The following is a 23661-nucleotide window of genomic DNA, read 5'->3' as shown; positions in this document are numbered from 1 at the left end:
AAAGGAGGTATTCAGTATTATTAGTGTTATGATGTTTCATAGACAGAAGTACAGTAGAGTCTCACTTATCCAACATAAACGGGCCGGCAGAACGTTGGATAAGCGAATATGTTGGATAATAAGGAGGGATTAAGGAAAAGCCTATTACACAGCAAATCAGGTTATGATTTTACAAATTAAGCACCAAAATGTCCTGTCATACAACAAATTTGACAGAAAAAGTAGTTCAATACGCAGTAATGTTATGTTGTAATTACTGTATTTACGAATTTAGCACCAAAATATCACGATGTACTGAAAACATTGACTACAAAAATGTGTTGGATAATCCAGAACGTTGGATAAGCGAGTGTTGGATAAGTGAGACTGTACTGTACATATCAAATTAGGTTATGATTTTACAAATTAAGCACCAAAACATCATGTTATACAACAAATTTGACTGAAAAAGCAGTTCAATTCGCAGTAATGTTATGTTGTAATTACTGTATTTACGAATTTAGCACCAAAATATCACGATGTATTGAAAACATTGACTACAAAAATGTGTTGGATAATCCAGAACGTTGGATAAGCGAGTGTTGGATAAGTGAGACTGTACTGTACATATCAAATTAGGTTATGATTTTACAAATTAAGCACCAAAACATCATGTTATACAACAAATTTGACTGAAAAAGCAGTTCAATTCGCAGTAATGTTATGTTGTAATTACTGTATTTACGAATTTAGCACCAAAATATCACGATGTACTGAAAACATTGACTACAAAAATGTGTTGGATAATCCAGAACACTGGATAAGCAGGTGTTGGATAAGTGAGACTCTACTGTACATAATATCTTACCTGTCAGGTGGCTCTGTATAGGCATAGATGCTGGTGTGGCGTTTTAAAGTTTTAGATCTCTTGCAGGATTTTGTGTTCTTCTTCGGTGATAATCCAGCTTCCGACATCCTTAAAAAAAACAATTGGAAGGTTTTAAAAGACAGCAACAGCTCTTGACTATTATGAACACTGGAAAAACAGTTGGATACAGGTGTCTCAAAGGCTTAGATGCTGACAAATGTTGATATTTTTATCTATAAGGGATGCTTTGAAATCTAGCGGTGGCTGTTCTTGCCTGCCTGTGCTTCAAAATATGGGAAAGACAGCTAGCTGGAAACACATGCAGAGTCTTAAAGGCACAGCTCAGGAGAGATCTCTCCTGGTGAGTCTATTCCTGCAGAGAGAAATCGAACCGTTCAAGTAGGAGAGCGGTTGTTGTGTTGCTCTGCTGTGGAAGAATATTAAAATCTGATCACTTCTTCAAAACAAAGTCTAGTGTGGTTACATTCAAACCCTCTTCTGCCTATTTGGATATAAACCTGTTATGGTTCACAGAAGAGCATGAGGGTGTTAAACCCCTTGGTAAATAAACAACAAAGCAAGTGGGGAGGAAGGAGGATTTTAAAAAGTACCATTATTATTATTATTATTATTATTATTATTATTATTATTATTATTATTATTATTAAGACACAGCAAACAAGAGAGATAAGCTGGATTTCGTATCACAAAATCACAAGCCAAACACTTCTCAAGTGTCTAGGACTGTGTGATGTATTTTCGGATGATGCACGCAGATTTATTTTTATTTATTTATTTCCAACATTTATATCCCGCCCTTCTCACCCGAAGGGACTCAGGGCGGCATACAAAATTGGCAACAATTTGATGCCTACACATAATTAAAACAGCAATGAAAATTCAATTAAAACAATTAAAACAATATAATAAATATAAAAAATCCCAGTAGGGTGGCCTTTTGCAGTTGGCAGATCGTAATTTTGTCAATGTCTATTGTTTCCAAATGCCGGCTGAGATATTTTAGCACGGCACCCAGTGTGCCCATCACCACCGGGACCACCTGCACTGGTTTCTGCCAGAGTCTTTGAAGTTCAATCTTGAGGTCCTGATAGCGGCTGAGTTTTTCCTGTTGTTTTTTGTCAATGCGACTCTCACCTGGGATGGCGACATCAATGATCCAAACCTTTTTCTTTTCCACAACTGTGATGTCTGGTATGTTGTGTTCCAGAACTTTGTCAGTCTGGATTCGGAAGTCCCACGTGCTCATTTTCCAATACTTTTGTAGGTTTGTGATCCCACCAGTTTTTTACTGCTGGGAGGTGGTACTTGAGGCATAAGTTCCAATGAATCATTTGAGCCACATGGTTGTGCCTCTGTTTGTAGTCTGTCTGTGCAATTTTCTTACAGCAGATGAGGATATGATCAATGGTTTTGTCAGTTTCCTTGCACAGTCTGCATTTTGGGTCATCAGCTGATTTTTCGATCTTGGCCTGAATTGCCTTTGTCCTGATGTCTTGCTCCTGGGCTGCAAGGATCAGGCCTTTTGTCTCCTTCTTCAGGGTCCCATTTGTGAGCCAGAGCCAGGTCTTCTCCTTATCAGCTTTTCCTTCAATTTTGTCAAGGAACTTTCCATGCAATGTTTTGTTGTGCCAGCTGTCAGCTCTAGTTTGTAGTAAAAAATAAGTTTTACTTATAAGATACTAGCTGTGCCCGGCCACGCGTTGCTGTGGCGAAGTACGGTGGTATGAGAAATGAAGTATTGAGGAATTGGTGGTAGTTAAGGTAAAGGGTAAAGCTTTTCCCCTGACATTAAGTCCATTATAAATGGGTGATATAGCTGTGTGGAAGGGCCTTGAGTCTACACTGCCATATAATCCAGTTCAAATCTGATAATCTGTATTTTATAGGCAGTGTGGAAGAGGCCTAAGTGAGGCCTAACTCTGCCTGTCCCCTGGGCTGAGTGGGTTGCTAGGAGACCAAGTGGGCGGAGCTTAGCCTTCTAACTGGCAGCAATTGGATAAAAACAATTCTTCCTCTCCCTCCAAATAGGACTTTATTTTTCTTTTCTTTTTGTTGTATGAACGTAGAGGCACGGATGAGGGGTTGTACTGTCAAGTTTAGTGTTTCTGGGATGTGTAGTTTTGTTGTTTTGTCCTAGGCCGAAATTTCATTACCCTTTTATATATATAGATGCATCTAGTTACACAGAAGAAACTTCTCAAGGTAGGAGAAAAAGGGTTAAAATGTGGAAAATGGAGAGGGTTGCATTTTGAATGAAACTCTTTGTTTCCTTTAGAGGATAAAGAAAAAACATGTGTATACGTAACACAGACAAAGAGCAGGCTGCTACTGGTTGCTGGTTCGAATCCACGAGACGGGGGAGCTCCCATCTGTAAACTCTAGCTTGCGGGGACATGAAAGAAGCCTCCCAGTAGGATGGTAACACATCCCAACATCCCCTGGGCAACGTCTCTATAGACGGCCAATTCTCTCACACCAGAAGCGACTTGCAATATGTTCTCAAGTAGCTTCTGACATGATAAAAGAAAACTCTTTTCCATGTTCTCAGCAGACAATACTGTCTCCATTTTTGGACAACTTGATCCAACTACTGGAAAATGAGTTTCTGCATTTGAAATATACTATCAGGAGTGGACACTACAAAACGATTACCATCTCCGACCTTCCAGAATTAAGGCTCTCATCCCCTTCTATAAATACTCGGCTGTAAAGCCTTAGTGTCATAAATCGGAAACTGATGACATTTCTTGGCAGTTCATTTGGGTCCTCTGACAGGACTGAGAATTTCATTCTCTTGTTAGATTTGTTGCTGAGCGAAGCTTGCTTTTGTTCCCTCTCCTAATGCGCTGGCTGAAAAATTGCCTTTTGAAAGAGTAACTACTCCATTTAACTATCCTCCTCTTGTGTGGTTCTGGCATTCTTTGATAACCAAACTATAATGTCACACTTGGGATGCTTAGAAATGGCCTATTTGGGCTTGCAAATTGAATCCATGCACCTGTATGCTCTTGCATAATCTCCAACTGCCCTGATTTGGCAGTTCCATTGAATCCTTTTCCATCTTATTTTTGAATGTCCAGTTTTCACTTTCTTCCTCTCATTTTCCTGCTTTGATTTCCTTTAATTAAGTATTTAATTGGGAATCATAGGCTCAGCCATGCTTTTCACAAGAAGAGCAATAACCTGTTTAAAATAAAATAACCTGCACACACATATATACACATATATAAAAGGGTAATGGAATCACGGCACCGGACAAAACAACTAAACTAAACGCCCCACAACCTCGAAAATTGACAGCACAACCTCTCATCCATGCCTCTATGTTCATACAACAAAAAGAAAAGAAAAATTAAGTCCTAGCCACAGCAACGCGTGGCCGGGCACAGCTAGTATACATATATAATTTACAATCTATATATATAAAAGGGTAATGAAATTTCGGCCTAGGACAAAACAACAAAACTACACATCCCAGAAACACTAAACTTGGCAGCACAACCCCTCATCCATGCCTCTACATTCATACAACAAAAAGAAAAGAAAAATAAAGTCCTAATTGGAGGGAGAGGAATAATTGTTTTTATCCAATTGCTGCCAGTTAGAAGGCTAAGCTCCGCCCACTTGGTCTCCTTCCAACCCACTCAGCCCAGGGGACAGGCAGAGTTAGGCCTCACTTAGGCCTCTTCCACAGATTATCTTATTTTAACTGGATTATATGGCAGTGTAGACTCAAGGCCATTCCACACAGCTATATAACCCATTTATAATGGACTTAATGTCAGGGGAAAACCTTTACCCTTTACCTTAACTACCACCAATTCCTCAATACTTTATTTCCCATACCACCATACTTCGCCACAGCAACGCGTGGCCGGGCACAGCTAGTAATATATAATATTATAATATATTGTATATGCACATAATATTAATAATATTACTTTCTAATACAACATAATACTAATAATGCAATATAATAATATTAATTATAAATTATATATTATATGTAATATTATTAATAATATTAGAATATATATAGTACAATATGGTAATTTATTGCCAGTATTGTGCTATGCTAATAATATAATATTGTATGTAAATTTAATTTGTAAGCCACTCTGAGTCCCCTTCGGGGTGAGAAGGGCGGGATATAAATTTATTCAATAAATAAATAAATAAATAAAAGCCTTCTTTGGAGGCTGGATGGCCATCTGTCGGGAGTGCTTTGCATGCCATATTCCTGCTTCTTGGCAGGGGGTTGGACTGTATGGCCCATGAGGTCTCTTCTTATGATTCCATGATTCTGCGAACCATAATACTTTTCTCAATGACAACACTGTTTTTCTCTCATCTCTAATATTGCTTAGTGGCGCAATGGTTATACCCTTGTGCCGACTGGACTGCTGACCTGAAGGTTCAATTGCTGACCTGAAAGGTTGCTGGTTCGAATCCGCGAGACGGGTTGAGCTCCCGTCCATCAGCTCTAGCTGGCAGGGACATGAGAGAAGCCTCCCAGCAGGATGGTATTTATTTACAGCATTTATATTTCACCCTTCTCACCCCGAAGGGGACTTAAGGTGGATCACATTACACATATAGGCAAACATTCAATGCCTTTTAACATAGAACAAAGACAAGACAAACATAGGCCTCGAACTCATGACCTCCTGGTCAGAATGATTCATTGCAGCTGGTTGCAGCTGGCTTGCTCTTCAGCCTACGCCACAGCCCAGGCCCACATCTCCGGGCAACGTCTCTGTAGGCCTGTTTTTGAGAAACCCATATTGACTTTTAATAACCATGGCATTTTTTTCTAGGTGTTTACATATTACAAATTAATGATCTGCTCTGATACAGATGATTTAGGAGTTAGATGTTGAGTTATCTATATGAAAATCTTGGAGCTGTCCCACTCTCCTCTCCGTTTTTGTGCTTTCCCCCATCTCGCTGTGCGACTCCACTCCATCTGTCTTCTTCTGATCTTTTCAAATGCAGCTTGGATTTCACAAATATTCTAATTTCACCGGGGAGTTTTCTGAAAGCGTTTGAATTTGATTATTTCACCGTTAACCTGAAACCCGGCAAACCGGGCGCAGGATGCAGAGGACATGGAAAAGATATATATTTAGAGATGTTCTAATGCAGCAGACAGGAATATAGGAGTCAAGTGTTGACAAAGATACTTCCATTAGTCTCCTCAAAAAAGAATCTCCTCATTTGGCAATGAAGAGATACAGTAAAATGCATAATTTGCTGCTGTTCACTTTGACTGTGAATCCAGACCAACTGTGAATCCTATCAAGAATTTCTTGTTACAGTAGAGTCTCACTTATCCAAGCCTCTGGATAATCCAAGCCATTTTTGTAGTCAATGTTTTCAATATATTGTGATATTTTGGTGCTAAATTCATAAATTCACATTTAGCACATTATTTATTTATTGAATACATTTATATCCCGCCCTTCTCACCCCGAAGGGGACTCAGAGCGGCTTACAAATTAAATTTACATACAATATTATATTATTAGCATAGCACAATACTGGCAATAAATTACAGTAGAGTCTCACTTATCCAAGCCTCACTTATCCAAGCCTCTGGATAATCCAAGCCATTTTTGTAGTCAATGTTTTCAATATATCGTGATATTTTGGTGCTAAATTCGTAAATACAGTAATTACAACATAACATTACTGCGTATTGAACTACCTTTTCTGTCAAATTTGTTGTATAACATGAAGTTTTGGTGCTTAATTTGTAAAATCATAACCTAATTTGATGTTTAATAGGCTTTTCCTTAATCTCTCCTTATTTCCAAGTTATTCGCTTATCCAAGTTTCTGCCAGCCCGTTTAGCTTGGATAAGTGAGACTCTACTGTACTATATCAATATATTGTAATATTATTATTAATATTACATGTAATATATAATATATAATTAATTTATTATTTTATTTTATTTAGCACATTTGGCAGGAGCTGGAGCTAACAGCAGGCACTCACTCCGTTCCCGGGATTTGAACCTGGGACCTTTCGGTCTGCAAGTTCAGCAGCTCAGTGCTTTAAGACACTTCGCCACCAGGGCTCCTATATACATATACACACATATATATGTGGAGACCCTGCCAACCTAGCAGTTCGAAAACATGCAAATGTGAGTAGATCAATAGGTACAGCTCCGGCAGGAAGGTGATGGCGCTCCATGCAGTCATGCCAGCCACACGACCTTGGAGGTGTCTACGGACAACGCCAGCTCTTTGGCTTAGAAATGGAGATGAGCACCAACCCCCAGAGTCGGTCACGACTGGACTTAATGTCGTCTCACTTATCCAACGCTCGCTTATCCAACATTCTGGATTATTCAACACATTTTTGCAGTAAATGTTTTCAATATATTGTGATATTTTGGTGCTATATTCGTAAATACAGTAATTACAACATAACATTACTGCGTATTGAACTACTTTTTCTGTCAAATTTGTTGTATAACATGAAGTTTTGGTGCTTAATTTGTAAAATCATAACCTAATTTGATGTTTAATAGGCTTTTCCTTAATCCCTCCTTATTATCCAAGATATTTGCTTATCCAAGCTTCTGCTGGCCCGTTTAGCTTGGATAAGTGAGACTCTACTGTACTACTAATATTTCCATGTACAAGACTCTATGCTACTTACATTTACCAATCCTGCATGCTCTGGTGTTCTGTTCATTGGGCATGCTTCCAAACAAAAGCTTTGCTAGGTCTTACTTTCAGGGGAGGCCTTATATTTAGCAATTCAGCAAAACCTCTACTAGGTCTTATTTTCTGGGGATGTCTTATTTTAGGGGAAACTGGGTATAAGGCAAATATTCAAGGGCCGGGCTGTGGCACAGCTGGCTAGTAACCAGCTGCAATAAATCACTACTGACCGAGAGGTCATGAGTTCGAAGCCTGGGTCAGGTTAAGCCACCAACCATTAAATAGCCTGACTTGCTGTTGACCTATGCAGCCCTGAAAGACAGTTGTATCTGTCAATTAGGGAAATTTAGGTACGCTTTATGCGGGAGGCTAATTTAACGAATTTACAACATCATAAAACTGCCAGCAAAACACGATGAATGGAATGAGGAAGTACAGCCACTAGTGGACGGTGAAGCAACAGCTCCCCCTGTGGCCGGAATCGTGAAGCTGGAAAAAAATGTTAAATGCCTCTGTGTCTGTCTATATATGTTGTTTGTCTGTTGGCATTGAATGTTTGCCATATATGTGTTCATTGTAATCCGCCCTGAGTCCCCTTCGGGGTGAGAAGGGCAGAATATAAATACTGCAAATAAATAAATAAATAAATAAAATAACATAGAAAATAGATAGAGAGAGACGCAGAGGCAATTTAAACCTTCTCCAGCTTCCAGTGGGTATGCTTGATTCCGGCCACAGGGGGAGCAGCTGCTTCATCATCCACTGTGACGGCAACTTCCTCATTCCAACGGCGGCTGGGTGATTTTTATAGTGTTGTAAATTAGCCTCCCCACATAGAAGCGGTACCTAAATTTCCTACTTGATAGATGCAACTATCTTTCGGGTTGATTAGGTCAACAACGAGCAGGGGCTATATTTTTTAATTTTAATTGTCGGGTGCTCACCCCGACACGAGCTGGCCTCCAACTCATGAGTGATTTATTGCAGCTGGCTGCTAACCAGTGTAGATCAAGCCTCACTTTCTGCAATGCTCGCTCATTTGGGAGCTGGAGGGAAATGTCACTTGGAGAGGCCTTAACCTTGAGAGCCAGAAGCCTCCTGGAAATCTCAGCCGGGAAGCCGTGTCATGTGGAAGCCGCAGAGCCACCCGGTTTGGCCACTTTCTGGGCCATCCCGCGGGAGGAGGGAGGGAGGGAGGGAGGGAAGGCCGGCCCCTCCTCTGGGTTGGCCTCGCTTCCTCCCTTGTGGCACAGACGCCACGGCGCTCTTTCCCTCGCCATCATGGACTACCAGGCGAGTGCCAGCTGGGCGGCGGAGCGCATGCAAAGCTACCGGAAAGACCCCGACGGATGGCGCAGCTGCAAGCGGACGGTGAGTGGGCACGGGCAGCCATTGGGGAAGGGCTTGAGCGCGCGCGCCCCCCAGCGGCAAGGCCTTGAATTGCAAAGCCCTGACATAGGTTGATTGAGATCATGGTACAAGGAGTCCCCAAGTTAGGAACAAAATACGTCCTGTAGGGTTGGTCTTCAGTTGAAACACGCGCATAAATGACACAGATAGGAAATGGAGCAAGCTGTTCATCCGTATTCTCAGTGAAACTTCTCAGTCTCCTTATCTTCATTTTGTTGTGGTTCATGTCCTAAAACGAATGGCTAATCATAGTAGGATAATCTTAACTTATTTCCAGGTTTCTCTCATCTATTTTCCGAAAACTTGTATTCTTTGCTACACAAATTGTGCCAAAAGGTTAACTAGACATGCTTGATTAGGACAAAGAGGATGAAATGTCTTGTAGTAATTCTTCAGAAGATTTTATTTGGTAGAACTGTGGAATTGGATCCTTGTGGTACCCTCTGGCAAGCCCCCACCCTGTAAGTCAGAACAGATACATTTTAAAGTACAACTCCAGCCATATATATATATACTAGCTTTGCCCAGCCACGCTTTGCTGTGGCTTATGGAAATCCTTTGTTGGCCAGGTGGAATAGCAGTGAATAGCCTTGCAGTCTCAAAGCCTGGCCGTTTTCTGGAGTAGTTGGAGCTTTTTGTTGTATGAACGTAGAGGCATGGATGAGGGGTTGTGCTGCCAAGTTTAGTTTTTCTGGGTGTGGTTTTGTTGTTTTGTCCTAGGCTGAAATTTCATTACCCTTTTATATACAGTAGAGCAGGGGTCCCCAAACTAAGGCCCGCGGGCCAGATGCAGCCCTCCAAGGTCATTGAACTGGCCCCTGTCCTAAACTTTAGACTTAGAGTTGAACTAAGTCTACCTGGTCTTTGGAGGTCTCTTTGGTTACCTATGGTCTTATGAGATTGTCTAGATGGTCTTTGAAGGTCTCTTTACTTAGCTATGGCCTTATGAGACCATCTAGATGGCTTTTGGAGGTCACTTCCTTACCTATGGTCCTATGAGACCATCTAGATGGCCTTTGAGGGACCCTTTCCTTACCTAGGGTTTTAGGAGATTGTCTAGATGGCCTTTGGGGGGCCCTTTCCTTACCTATGGTCTTATGAAACCATCTAGATGGTCTTTGAGGGTCCCTTTCCTTATCTATGGTCTTCTGATGGCCTTATGAGATCATCTAGATGGCCTTTGGGGGTCGCTTTCCTTACCGATGGTCTTATGAGACCATCTGGATGGTCTTTGGAGGTCTCTTTGTTTACCTATGGTCTTACGAGATAGTCTAGATCAGGGGTCCCCAAACTAAGGCCCATGGGCCGGAGGTGGCCCTCCAAGGTCATTGACCTGGCCTCTGTCCTAAACTTTAGACTTAGGGTTGACCTAAGTCTGAAATGACTTGAAGGCACACAACAACAACAATCCTAATTTTGGACTATTTTATCATAGTCTGGCTCCCCAACAATCTAAACAACAGTGAACCGGCCCTCCACTTAAAAAGTTTGAGGACCCCTGCAGTAGAATCTCACTTAGAGCCCCAGTGGCAAAGTGCGTTAAAGCACGGAGCTGGAGACCGAAAGGTCCCAGGTTCAAACACCGGGAGCGGCGTGAGCGGCCGCTGTTAGTTCCAGCTCCTGCCAACCTAGCAGTTCGAAAACATGCCAATGTGAGTAGATCAATAGGTACTGTTCCGGCGGGAAGGTAACGGCGCTCCATGCACTCATGTCAGCCACATGACCTTGGAGGTGTCTACGGACAATGCCGGCTCTTTGGCTTAGAGATGAGTACCAACCCCCAGAGTCAGACATGACTGGACTTAACGTCAGGGGAAAACCTTTACCTTTACCTTAGAGTCTCACTTATCCAACATAAACGGGCCGGCGGAACGCTGGATAAGCGAATATGTTGGATAATAAGGAGGAATTAAGGAAAAGCCTTTAATACGTTCCAAAGATGTATCTATATACATATGTACATGTATATAATATAATTTACAATAATATATAATATTATAATATATCGTATATGCATATAATATTAATAATATTATTTTGTAATACAATATAATACTAATAATACAATATAGTAATGTTAATTTTATATTGATTTGTATGGGCATCTAATGATTGCCACTGTTGTAAGCCGCCCTAAGTCCCTTCGGGTGAGAAGGGCGGGATATAAATGTGATAAATAAAATAAAAAAAAATTAATTATATATTATATATTACATGTAATATTAATAATAATATTACAATATATTGATATAGTACAATATAGTAATTTATTGCCAGTATTGTGCTATGCTAATAATATAATATTGTATGTAAATTTAATTTGTAAGCCACTCTGAGTCCCCTTCGGGGTGAGAAGGGCGGGATATAAATGTAGCAAATACATAAATAAATAAATAAATAAAATGTAAAGGTTTTCCCCTGACTTTAAGTCCAGTCGTGTCTGACTCTGGGGGTTGGTGCTCATCTCCATTTCTAAGCCAAAGAGCCAGCGTTGTCCGTAGAAACCTCCAAGGTCATGTGGCCGGCATGACTGCATGCAGCACCGTTACCTTCCCGCCGGAGCGGTACCTATTGATCTACTCACATTGGCATGTTTTTGAACTGCTAGGTTGGCAGAAGCTGGGGCTAACAGCGGGTGCTCACTCCGCTTCCTGGATTCGAACCTGTGACCTTTCGGTCTGCAAGTTCAGCAGCTCAGCGCTTTAATACGCTCCGAAGGTGTATCTATCTACACCGAAATAAAGAAATTAAGATCCCAGGCTGTTGAAATTTTGACATCACTTTATCTGCCAAAGCACAATGCTGTAATGAAATCTTGTAATGAAAGTGGGCATTTTACAAGATTTTTTAGCCTTCCGTGCCAAAGTGTGCTGGCTTCTTTCCAAACAGCAGTTCCCAGGATTGCATAGCATTAAGCCCTGGCAGTTAAAGTGGTGGTAAACAACAGTGAAGATGCACCTTTGTTCTCGTTTGCCCTGGAAATACTTTCCCGGCATCCTGGGACTAAAGTGACAATGTGATCCCGTTGAGTCAGACGGGGGAAGCCTGCCCCCTCGGCTTGCTCTCATTGGTGCATTTGAGGACACACCATGGAGTGACGTTGTGTCTGTTGTTTGCCCATGCTTGAGCTATAGCCAAAACTATCTCTTCCTTGCCTAAGAAAACCCTACAAAATATTATACCAAAGACAAAGATCCTATAGAATAACGTCTTGGTTTTTCTCTCACTTCTTTCTCCTCGTCCCCCTAGAATGAAGTTGCAATTTCTTGGAGACCGTCGACGGAGTTTCGTGGAAACCTGTAAGTACAAAAATAAAACACACTTTTCATGGAGGTACATTTTATGCTTCTGTAAATAGTAGAAGATACTGATTTTGTTACATATTGCCTCTACTTTGCCTTCCAAATGAGAGTGAGCCTGGTCATTTGAAAAGGTGTTGATATAGAATCAAAGAGTGGGCCATCCAGTCCAATTCTCTGCCGAGAAGCAGGAAAATCGCATTCAAAGCACCCCGACAGATGGCCATCCAGCTTCTGTTTAATAGCCTCCCAAGGAAGGAACCTTCACCACACTCCGAGGCAGAGAGTTCCACTGCTGAACAGCTCTCACAGTGAGGAAGTTCTTCCTCATGTTCAGGTGGAATCTCCTTTCTTTCCTGTAGTTTGAAGCCATTGTTCTGCATCCTAGTCTCCAGGGCAGCTTTCTCCTTCCTCCCTATGACATACCCTCACATCTTTATATATTTTATATATATATATATATATACACACACACACACAGTAGAATCTCACTTATCCAATATAAACGGGCCGGCAGAACGTTGGATAAGCGAATATGTTGGATAATAAGGGGGGATTAAGGAAAAGCCTATTAAACATCAAATTAGGTTATGATTTTACAAATTAAGAACCAAAACATCATGTTATACAACAAATTTGACAGAAAAAGTAGTTCAATAAGCAGTAATGTAGTAATTAATGTATTTACAAATTTAGCACCAAAATATCACGATATATTGAAAACATTGACTACAAAAATGCATTGGATAATCCAGAACGTTGGATAAGCGAGTGTTGGAGAAGTGAGACTCTACTGTATATAGGTAATGAAATTTCAGCCTAGGACAAAACAACAAAACCACACATCCCAGAAACACTAAACTTGGCAACACAACCCCTCCTCCATGCCTCTACATTCATACAAGAAACAGCTCCAGCTACTCCAGAAAACAGCCAGGCTTTGAGACTGCAAGGCTATTCACTGCTATTCCACCTGGCCAACAAAGGATTTCCATAAGCCACAGCAACGCGTGGCCGGGCAAAGCTAGTATATATATTATATATCTTTACAACATTTATATTCTGCCCTTCTCAACTGAAGGGACTCATTGAGGCATACACAACTGGCAACAATTTGATGCCTACACATAGTTAAAACATAGCAATGAATAAAATCCAATTACAACACTTAAAACAATATAAAAATATAAAATTATTTATTTATTTATTTACAGCATTTATATTCCGCCCTTCTCACCCTGAAGGGGACTCAGGGAGGATCACATTACACATATAGGCAAACATTCAATGCCTTTTAACATATAACAAAGACAAGACAAACATAGGCTCCGAGCGGGCCTCGAACTCATGACCTCCTGGTCAGAGTGATTCATTGCAGCTGGTTGCAGCTGGCTTGCTCTCCAGCCTGCGCCACGGCCCGGGCCTACATATGGTTTAACCATAAAACATATGGGTAAAGTCCGTTCATCCAATATCCTTGTCCTGTGGTGATAAGTCAGTCCGGGATGTCTTTATCATTTAATCATCGAAAGCCTGGGCACATAGCCATGTTTTCAGGGCTTTTCTATATGGCCCTCACCATGTCTCCTCTCAGCCTTCTCTTCTGCAGGCTAAACATGTCCAGCTCTTTAAGCCACTCCTCATAGGGACTGATCTCTAAAATGATCCCTTGATCATTTTAGTCACCCTCCTCTGGACACTTTCCAGCTTGTCGACATCTCCCTTCAATTGCGGTGCCCAGAATTGGACACAGTGTGAATTGTACACAGTGGTGAGCTCCCGCCATCAGCTCAGCTTCTGCTCACTGAACAGTTCGAAAACAATATAAGTAGATAAATAGGTACTGCTTTGGCAGGGAGTTAAAAGGCGCCCTGAAAAACATGCCAGCAAAAATCTGACCAGGAAAGGTGTTTATGGACGACAGGAAAATGAAACAACAGCACCTCCCCATGTCCGAGTCAAGCACAGCTGGATGCCGGGGATGAAAAAGGGGAAGCCTTGCCTCTGTTTATGTACTGTCTGTCTCTGTCAATTGTATATCGGCATTGAATGTTTGCCATATATGTACCTGTAATCCTCTCTGAATCCCTTCGGGGAGATAGAGCGGAATATAAATAAAGTATATAAACTATTTGGGGGCAGGTTTTGATTTCAGTTTTCTGACTGTTGTTGTTTTTATTTCTCCATAAAGATACAAGGCCGAAGGAATTATACCAGCAAAAACAGAGGATGTCTTTAAGTGTTTACGGCCGGAAACTGGTGGACTTCGAGAAAAATGGGATCAAAATGTGAAGGAAGTCGCAGTCATTGAAAAGATTAATGAAGTAAGTGTACTGTTGTTGTTTGCTGCAACTTGATTTTCTTCCTATCAGCTTCCTTCATTGATGGGAAATACAGTCCTCACTTTAGTATTTAGTGATATATCATTGCCAGTTCTTTCATAGTTGCTCTTAAGCTAGTTCTGATTTCTTGATTGCAATCTTTGCTTTAATAAGTGATTGAATCAAAGTATACACAATATTTCACCATTTCAAGTGCTTTATTGTCTATATTGGAGCCCCCAGTGGCACGGAAGGTTAAAGCACTGAGCTGCTGAACTTGCTGACCGAAAGGTTGATGGTTCGAATCCAGGAAGCGGGGTGAGCTCCCGCTGTTAGCCCTAGTTTCTGCCAACCTAGCAGTTCAAAAACATGCAAATGTGAGTAGATCAATATGTACCACTCTGGCAGGAAGGTAAGGGCACTCCATGCAGTCATGCCGGCCACATAACCATGGAGGTGTCTATGGACAATTCCGGCTCTTCGGCTTAGAAATGGAGATGAGCACCAACCGCCAGAGTCAGACACGACTGGACTTAATGTCAGTGAAAAACCTTTACCCTTACTATTGTCTACATTACATTCATGTAAATCATCTGTGATTATTACAGTAGAGTCTCACTCATCCAAGCTAAACGGGCCGGCAGAAGCTTGGATAAGCGAATATCTTGGATAATAAGGAGGGATTAAGGAAAAGCCTATTAAACATCAAATTAGGTTATGATTTTATAAATTAAGCACCAAAACATCATGTTATACAACAAATTTGACAGAAAAAGTAGTTCAATACGCAGTAATGTTATGTTGTAATTACTGTATTTACGAATTTAGCACCAAAATATCACGATATATTGAAAACATTGACTACAAAAATGGCTTGGATAATCCAGAGGCTTGGATAAGCGAGGCTTGGATTAGTGAGACTCTACTGTATTTTGTTTATGTTCTGCAGTTAACCTTCCTTAGCACTTTTCCCAGTAACCGTTTCTTAGTAGGCACCATGCAAGATTTATGCATCTATTATCACAGTTATCCGCAGCCTACATCCAAGCCATCTTAGTGCTATTTGAGAACCGTAATAATCACTGACTTGCTATCTTCCACTGCTGAAATTAAAAAGATCTCCATCCATGCCTTATTACTGTGGAACCATGGCTGTCGACTGGCATGAACTTTCACTGACTATGCCAATCCATTCTAGTTGCTAGCCAAAAAGGAATCATGGACTTGAAGCAACAATTCCTATTGCCCAATGCTTTTGTTTCCTAATTTAGATCAACAACTGAGTTTCTGTAAACAGCTTAATGCCTGTTTAGAAACCTTAGCCTTTGATGTCCCGTTTTCAGACAAGGGAATAATGTGCTGGGCCTTTCCAATAGCCCCTTTGCAACAATTGTACATCATGCTGGTGGAACATGTGTGTCCATCAGTGTATTGATGAGAGACTGAGGAGATGCCTCTATTTAACTGTAGGATATACAGTAGAGTCTCACTTATCCAACACTCGCTTATCCAACATTCTGGATTATCCAACGCATTTTTGTAGTCGATGTTTCCAATATATCATGATATTTTGGTGCGAAATTCGTAAATACAGTAATTACTACATAGCATTACTGTGTATTGAGCTACTTTTTCTGCCAGATTTGTTGTCTAACATGATGTTTGGGTGCTTAATTTGTAAAATCATAACTTAATTTGATGTTTAATAGACTTCTCCTTATTCTCTCCTTATTATCCAACATATTCGCTTATCCAACGTTCTTCCGGCCCGTTTATGTTGGATAAGTGAGACTCTACTGTAGTATCAGTTGCCACCTTCCTAACCCCCCCCCCCCCAAAAAAAAAGTATACACAGGGTAACCACACAGATATACCTGCATAGGTAAACCAACAGGTCAGTATAGGGTTTAAAAGTTAGCCTAAGTAAATGATGTTGCATTTCCTTCTATTGCACAAACTGGATATGCAAACGGTATAATCCCGGTTTCCACTTTGCAGAATGTTTGCATAACTAGAACGACGACACCTTCGGCTTTCATGAAGATCATTTCTCCACGGGAGTTCCTAGACGTGGTCCTGATTAGACATGATGAGGATGGGACGATAGCAAGTGTGGGTAAGAAGACCTCCTCCCCTTTCTGGCCCTCCCATGTGCCAGTTGAACACAATCATTTGGGTATTTTGTGTTTGCTATTTTATGAGGCTCTGTCGTCTTAAAAAAATAAACTTATCTTGTGTTTATATATTTCTTTCTCATAGCAACGCATGTGGATCACCCCCTGTGTCCAGCCCAACCAAATTATGTCCGAGGGCTGAATTATCCCTGTGGTTGCATCTGCATTCCTGCTCCAGGGTAAGACGTTCGAGCACGTTTTGTGATCTGAAACATATGCATGGGATCGGTTATGGGCAGGATTGCAACAAAACCCAGGCAAAAGGATCTTGTAGCAGCCCTGAGACGGAATAAAAGACGTTTTCAGTATAAGCTCTCAAAGACAAGAGTCTGCTTCATCATATGCAAGCAGATCCAGTCTATAAAAGCTTATACTACAAACATAGGGATTCTGATGCAGTTCTTAGTCTTAATCTAAATGGAATCACCATATTTAAAAGCCATCTGAAATTAGCAGACTACTAGGCTAGATGAATCCTTTGGACTTATCCAGTATTTTTATTTTTGATTTTAGTTATTTCAGCAAGGACTGAAAATGTTCTAGCAGAGTGGCAATTAGAAACAGTTGAACAGAAGAATAGCCATTGCCTCCGCTTGACATAAAGACTCTTGTTTTTGCGTGCTTAGACATATAACATACAGTAGTCTCACTTATCCAAGCTAAACGGGCCGGCAGAACCTTGGTTAAGCGAATATCTTGGATAATAAGGAGGGATTAAGCAAAAGCCTATTGAACATCGAATTAGGTTATGATTTTACAAATTAAGCACCAAAACATCATGTTATACAACAAATTTGACAGAAAAAAGTAGTTCAATACGCAGTAATGTTATGTTGTAATTACTGTATTTACGAATTTAGCACCAAAATATCATGATATATTGAAAACATTGACTACAAAAATGCCTTGGATAATCCAGAAGCTTGGATAAGCGAGTCTTGGATAAGTGAGACTCTACTGTACTCTCCAGTCTCCATTAGTATGATGTATGACTTAAGACACTCAACATCCTATGTTATGATGTAAAATTGTAATAAAATATGCTAAAAGAGAACATCAAAAAGTCATAGGAAACTGGTTCCCCCAAACTTCTCCATGGAGTTATCTGAAATGAGCAGAATACCGAAGTAGGGAAAGCTTTTGGTTTTATCCACTATTTTATCCAGTGAATTTAAATTTAAATATTTATCCATGAATAGCTGACATTTTTAGAGTCTGCATCTCTTTATTGACTTGTTTGTGGGTTGTTTGTTTGCTTTCCTACAGGGAGCCCAACAAGACTCAGCTCCTCAGTTTCTTTCAGACGGATCTGGGTGGAAACCTCCCACAGACGGTGGTGGAATCCTTCTTCCCAAGCAGCATAACTGGTTTTTACAGCGGCTTGGCCAAAGCGGTGGTAAAACTACTAGCATAAACAATTTATTTCTCAAGGGGGAAAAGGGTGTATCTCAAGGGTTTGTGTAATTTCACTCTCGCGTTATGCAAGGGCGGAACTGCTAGGTGCTGAGGTCAGGAGCATCTTTGTCTCAAGCTATGGTCTACCCAAAGTTAAGTCCCCTGGAAACCCATTGATTTTGAATTGGAAAGACTTAAACCTATGTCTTGAGTCAATGAGTGCTATAGTGCTTTAGTTTAACATGGTCAATGGAAAAAAATTCCCCCCCCAAAAAACTTCAATTTTTTATTCCCCAAGATGGGCTCAAAAGTACAAGTGATTATCTAGTAGTGAAACAACAATTGTGGTGCTCTGTTCAGATTCTTGTATCTCCAAAGATGAGAAGAATGGTTCAAAGGAAAAGGGCACTGGGTGCATGGCCGAAGTTTGGAGCAGAGAGACCAATTCTGGGAATTTTCATTCCTTGCTTTTGGATTATTTCGGTGGAGGAGAATGTATCAAAAGACATCCACTTCACTTCACTTCACTTCTTAATTAGTCGCTCTCCACCAGAGTGCTCCGAGCGACTTACAATTTAAAATATCATTCCACAATATAAAAACATTCAACATAAAAACATTCAACATAAAAACATTCAACCTAAAAACATTCAACAGTGACTATTTGGCAAATTAGATCTGATCTACTCAAATGCACAACCAAACAGCCAAGTCTTGAGCGCTTTTCCAAAAGCTTGCAATTCCGACATTGCTCTAACATATGGAGGCAATGAGTTCCACAGAATTGGAGCATCGGTCGAAAAGGCTCTACGCCTTGTAGCTTCCAGGTGTACCTCCCTAGGGCCCGGTACGTATAGGAGATTTTCCTGGGAGGATCGAGGTGACCAGTGATGGAAAAAAGGAATGAGGCGGTCCCTAAGATATAATGGTCCTTGGCCATTTCAAGCTTTAAATGTCAGCATCAGTATCTTGTAAGGGATCCGATGTTCTATTGGTAGCCAATACAGTTGTTTCAGAATCGGTGTAATATGGGATCTTATAGATGATCCCGCTAGCAGCCTGGCTGCCGCATTTTGGACCATTCGGATCTTCTGGGTTTTTGTCTTCGGAAAGCCAGCGTGTAAGGTGTTACAATAATCCAACCTAGTGGTGACTGTTGCATGGATTACCATTGCCAATGTTTCTGTCGAAAGGTAGGATGCTAATTTCCTTGCCTGGCGAAGATGAAAAAAGGCCTGCTTACTTATGGCAGTGAGCTGGGCCTCCATTGTCAGCGATGAGTCCAACACAACCCCAAGGCTTTTAACAGTAGCAGATGGAACCAGAACTTCCCCATCAAAATCAGGCAGTGACTGGATTAACTCTGGTGGCTGGCCGGGCCAGAGTATCTGTTTTTGCGGGATTCGCTTTTAGTCTACTTGCTCGCAGCCAACTCATCACTGCTTGCAAACACAGCTTAAAGTTCTCAGGAATCGTGGTTGTCCCTAGGTATCATCTGCATACTAGTAGCACTCTATGTGCCTGTTTCCTTTGAGACGAATCTTCTTTTTGCGAGAATAAAGATCTGAACAGAGCAGCAACGTTGAAATGTTCCTTACAAATTTCTATTTGTAACAGTAGTGCTACTATAACAGATGAGAATAGGGACAGTTAATGATGTTGTGTAAATCTGATTTATGACATTGTAACTGGGTAAACTAATGCTATTCTAAAGATGTTACAATGATACCTGGATGTTTAGAGCCTGTCCCTTGGATCTTCTTGATGCATTCTTGAGCTGCAGTTTTAGCTGCCTCTGCCAGCATTTGCACCCTGAGCTAAATAATATCAAGGGGAGTATCCATGTGTTTTTAAAATCAATGTAAACACCTGGACTTGGGCTCAGTAATGTTGACATGCCATTAGTGGAAAGCTGCCATCCTTTGAGAGATATGGGAGCAGTAAACCAAGGCAATGCCAGCACCACACCTTCCCAAAGTGGGTGTGTGGTTTATGATGGGCAAGATAGGAGTTCATATGGAACTGCAATCCATGCCTATCCTCACAAGCTAGGTGAATGGAATAATCAGTACAGTGATGGAGAAGCCAGGGAAGCTTGTATTATCTCAAAGGCTCAGTAGATGCTAGTTGGACGCTACCAGTAGTTCTCAGCACAACCTTGGGTCCCTTCACATGACACAATTATAGTTCACATGATGAATCCCATTTTGGAACAAAGGTGGGGCATCAACCCAATCACAAAATTAATCATATCCTATCTAATGGTGGCACAATGTGTTAAAGCACTGAGCTGCTGAACTTGTGGACCAAAAGGTCCCAGGTTCAAATCCCGGGAGCGGAATGAGCGCCTGCTGTTAGCCCCAGCTCCTGCCAACCTAGCAGTTCGAAAACATGCAAATGTGAGTAGATCTGGCGGGAAGGTAAAGGCGCTCCATGCAGTCATGCCGGCCACATGACCTTGGAGGTGTCTACGGACAACGCTGGCTCTTCGGCTTAGAAATGGAGATGAGCACCAACCCCCAGAGTCGGGCATGACTGGACTTAACATCAGGGAAAAACTTTTACCCTTTACCTATCTAATGGTGTGGTTTTAAGGTTAGGTAGCATTTACATCATTCTGTAAATAACAATCCCTGAGATGATCAGTGTAGTATAGTGACTAAGGGACCAAACAAATTCCTCGGAAGACCACTAAATGACCTCAGAAGACTCAGAAAGTGGCAATGGAAAGCCTCTGAATGAACCTTATAATACAGGCTTGGGCAAATTTTGGCCCTCCAGGTGTTTTGGACTTCAACTTCTACAATTCCTAACAGCCTACTGTTTGCAGGAATTGAAGTCCAAAACACCAGGAGGGCCAAAGTTTGCCCATGCCTGCTATAATAGGTGTCACAATAAATTAAGAGTCAGCGTTGTTGTATGTTTTCCAGGCTGTATGGCCATGTTCCAGAAGTATTCTCTCCTGACGTTTCGCCCACATCTATGGCAGGCATCCTCAGAGGTTGTGAGGTATGGAGAAACTAAGCAAGGAAGGTTTATATATATCTGTGGAAAGTCCAGGGTGAGAGAAACCTCAGAGGATGCCTGCCATAGATGTGGGCGAAACGTCAGGAGAGAATATTTCTGGAACATGGCCATACAGCCCGGAAAACATACAACAACCCTGTGATCCCGGCCATGAAAGCCTTCGACAACACAACAAGTTAAGAATCAGTTTGAAGATCCACAAAAACATTGAGAATTCTCAGCCAGAGAACATTAGTGCCTCACCAAATTCCATAGGATGGAGGCCTGACTATCAATGTGGAGAAGTCCCTGCTCAGCTACAAAAATAAGAGGACAGATTCGTTTTGAATTATCCTTAATGCATGGGAGCCAGTGTGGTAGATTGGTTTGAATGTTGTAATAGAGACGAAGGATTGTATTGCATCTCAGCCATGGAAACCCGCTGGAGAAATCACAAGTCCCCAGCCTTAGAAAATCACAAACACTCTCAACAGAGATACCTTATGAGTTAACATAATTTGGAAATAACTTGAAGGCATCCAACAACACCAACTGCGATATCTGTTTCAAGTGAAGGGGCTCCTTGTCAATATAAAATGGTTCTCACTCCCATTAACTGGCCCAACATGCTCACGCAACACAGCTTGGGATAAGTGTTATCATGTAAATATACAGTTATCCTATTACTAACTAATATACAGAATAGAACAATGGTAACAGACAAATTATAATCCTTACAGGCGCATGAGTAATACACAAATATAAACTGTTTACAGCATTACATCAGACATTATATTCATGTTTGTATTTTTTTTCAGTAACATAAGTATGTTCAATAACTGAGTACAACACTTTAAATTCCAGTATTGTCCCACGTAGATAAAAGTCTTAGAAATGCATGGTCAAAGGAATAATGTAATGTAATGTAAAATGTAATGTAAAAGGCTCACAAATGGAAGGCAGTAGGATCATTATCCACAATTGAAGTGCTACAGCAGAGTCACAAACTCCTTAGTGGAATTTACAAAAGCTGCAGAAAAGTCTACTACAAACGCATGAAAGAACCTTCAGAAACTACCTGAAGAAGGGATTTTGATCCAGAAACAAGGGTTACAAAATACCCGGGAATCCTTGTTGTTCTACATTCCTTTATGTTTTACATTCCTTTTGTGCATCTCCAAAACATTAACTTACATGGGACTATGATGAATTTATCTAAAGTGTGAATCACAATATACAGTTGTTTATTCCTTTGACCATGCATTTCTAAGACTTTTATCTATGTGGGACAACACTGGAATTTAAAGTGTTGTACTCAGTTATTGAACATACTTATCTGTTACTGAAAAAACATACAAACATGAATATAATGTTTGATGTAATGCTGTAAACAGTTTGTATTTGTGCATTACTCATGCGCCTGTAAGGATTATAATTTGTCTGTTACCATTGTTCTATTCTGTATATTAGTAATACCGTGTTTCCCCGAAAATAAGACAGTGTCTTATATTAATTTTTGCTCCCAAAGATGTGCTGGGTCTTATTTTCAGGGGATGTCTTATTTTTTCCATAAAGAAGAATTCACATTTATTATTGAACAAAAAAATGAACATTTTATATATACTGTACAGCAGTTGTCATCACAAGCCAGCATAACCAGACAAACTGTGAATCCTGTCAAGAATTTCTTGTTACTACCATTATTTCCATGTACAATTGGTATGTACATTTACAAATCTTGCATGCTCTGGTGTTTTGTTTGGCGGGTGCCGGGCATGCTTCCAAACAAAAACTTTGCTAGGTCTTACTTTCGGGGGAGGCCTTATATTTAGCAATTCAGGAAAACTTCTACTAGGTCTTATTTTTCGGGGATGTCTTATTTTTGGGGAAACAGGGTAGGACAACTGTATCTTTACACGTATTACAGATTTCTGTGTACTTTAGTGTATAAGTGTTATCATGTCAACGAGGCAAGTTTAGTCTCATCACTGACATTGTGTGCTTGGAGATTTCCGTATAGAAATGCATTCAGGTCCCTGATCTAGGAGCCGTTTTTCCCACTAGCGAGAATAGAATAATTATCTGGGCAAGTGGTGGGTTGTAGACGTATTAAAGCAGGTGAAAGGTGGATGGTCACCTATCAGAGATGCGTCTGTTGTGTCCTGAACTGAACAAGAAGTTGCACTTGAAGACATCTAAGATCTTTTCTGGTTCCATGATACTGTTCTGCTGTTCTAAAGCTATAATATATAATTCCGCTGACTGCATATCTCAAGTCACAATGTTGATCTGTTTGACAGAGTTGTTGTAAGACACTATTGTATAATTAATGGATTCATGATTATTAAAATTGTGCTCTTAAAACAGTTGTGTTCTTCACTTAGTAATGGAGTTGAATTGCGATCTAGTAATATCTATCACCTGTCCGTTCTGGGCGCCCCTACGAAACCCAGAACACAAAACAGGGCAAGATTTACTCCAAATGCACAACCCTAATTGCTACCTCTTTAC

The 23661-nt window shown here is 40.8% G+C and overlaps 2 protein-coding genes across 4 annotated transcripts in view; one reads left to right on the top strand and one right to left on the bottom strand.

The window, feature by feature from the left end:
- tmc3 (transmembrane channel like 3) overlaps positions 1-8734 on the bottom strand; it is a 39953-nt gene extending 31219 nt beyond the window's left edge. For 2 of the 3 annotated variants that reach the window (XM_062962940.1, XM_062962943.1), the window contains exons 1-2: positions 7541-7807; positions 848-955 (exon numbers count right to left, since the gene is read on the bottom strand). In XM_062962940.1, coding sequence (XP_062819010.1) covers positions 848-955; positions 7541-7542 — 110 coding nt within the window. In that variant the 5' untranslated portion in view covers positions 7543-7807. Of the gene's footprint in view, positions 1-847; positions 956-7540; positions 7808-8624 lie in introns of those variants that run through there. The other variant, XM_062962942.1, reaches the window with a different exon arrangement.
- A 15-nt stretch (positions 8735-8749) lies between these two features.
- On the top strand, positions 8750-23514 carry stard5 (StAR related lipid transfer domain containing 5). The gene is made up of 6 exons (XM_003229376.4): positions 8750-8916; positions 12205-12254; positions 14446-14578; positions 16574-16691; positions 16835-16928; positions 18016-23514. Exons 1-6 carry the CDS (start codon positions 8827-8829, stop codon positions 18161-18163), a joined length of 633 nt encoding a protein of 210 aa, XP_003229424.1. The 5' UTR covers positions 8750-8826; the 3' UTR covers positions 18164-23514.
- The last annotated feature ends 147 nt before the right edge of the window (positions 23515-23661 follow it).

The sequence above is a fragment of the Anolis carolinensis genome, unplaced genomic scaffold, assembly GCF_035594765.1.
Source record: "Anolis carolinensis isolate JA03-04 unplaced genomic scaffold, rAnoCar3.1.pri scaffold_11, whole genome shotgun sequence".
NCBI classification, from domain to species: Eukaryota; Metazoa; Chordata; class Lepidosauria; order Squamata; family Dactyloidae; genus Anolis; species Anolis carolinensis.
This window is presented reverse-complemented; position numbering and strand designations above follow the sequence as displayed.

Coding starts and splice junctions, on each gene's coding strand:
- stard5 (XM_003229376.4), top strand. CDS start 8,827: ATGGACTACCAGGCGAGTGCCAGCTGGGCGGCGGAGCGCATGCAAAGC. Junction 12,255..14,445: donor ACGGAGTTTCGTGGAAACCT/GTAAGTACAAAA, acceptor TTCTCCATAAAG/ATACAAGGCCGAAGGAATTA. Junction 16,929..18,015: donor ATCTGCATTCCTGCTCCAGG/GTAAGACGTTCG, acceptor GCTTTCCTACAG/GGAGCCCAACAAGACTCAGC.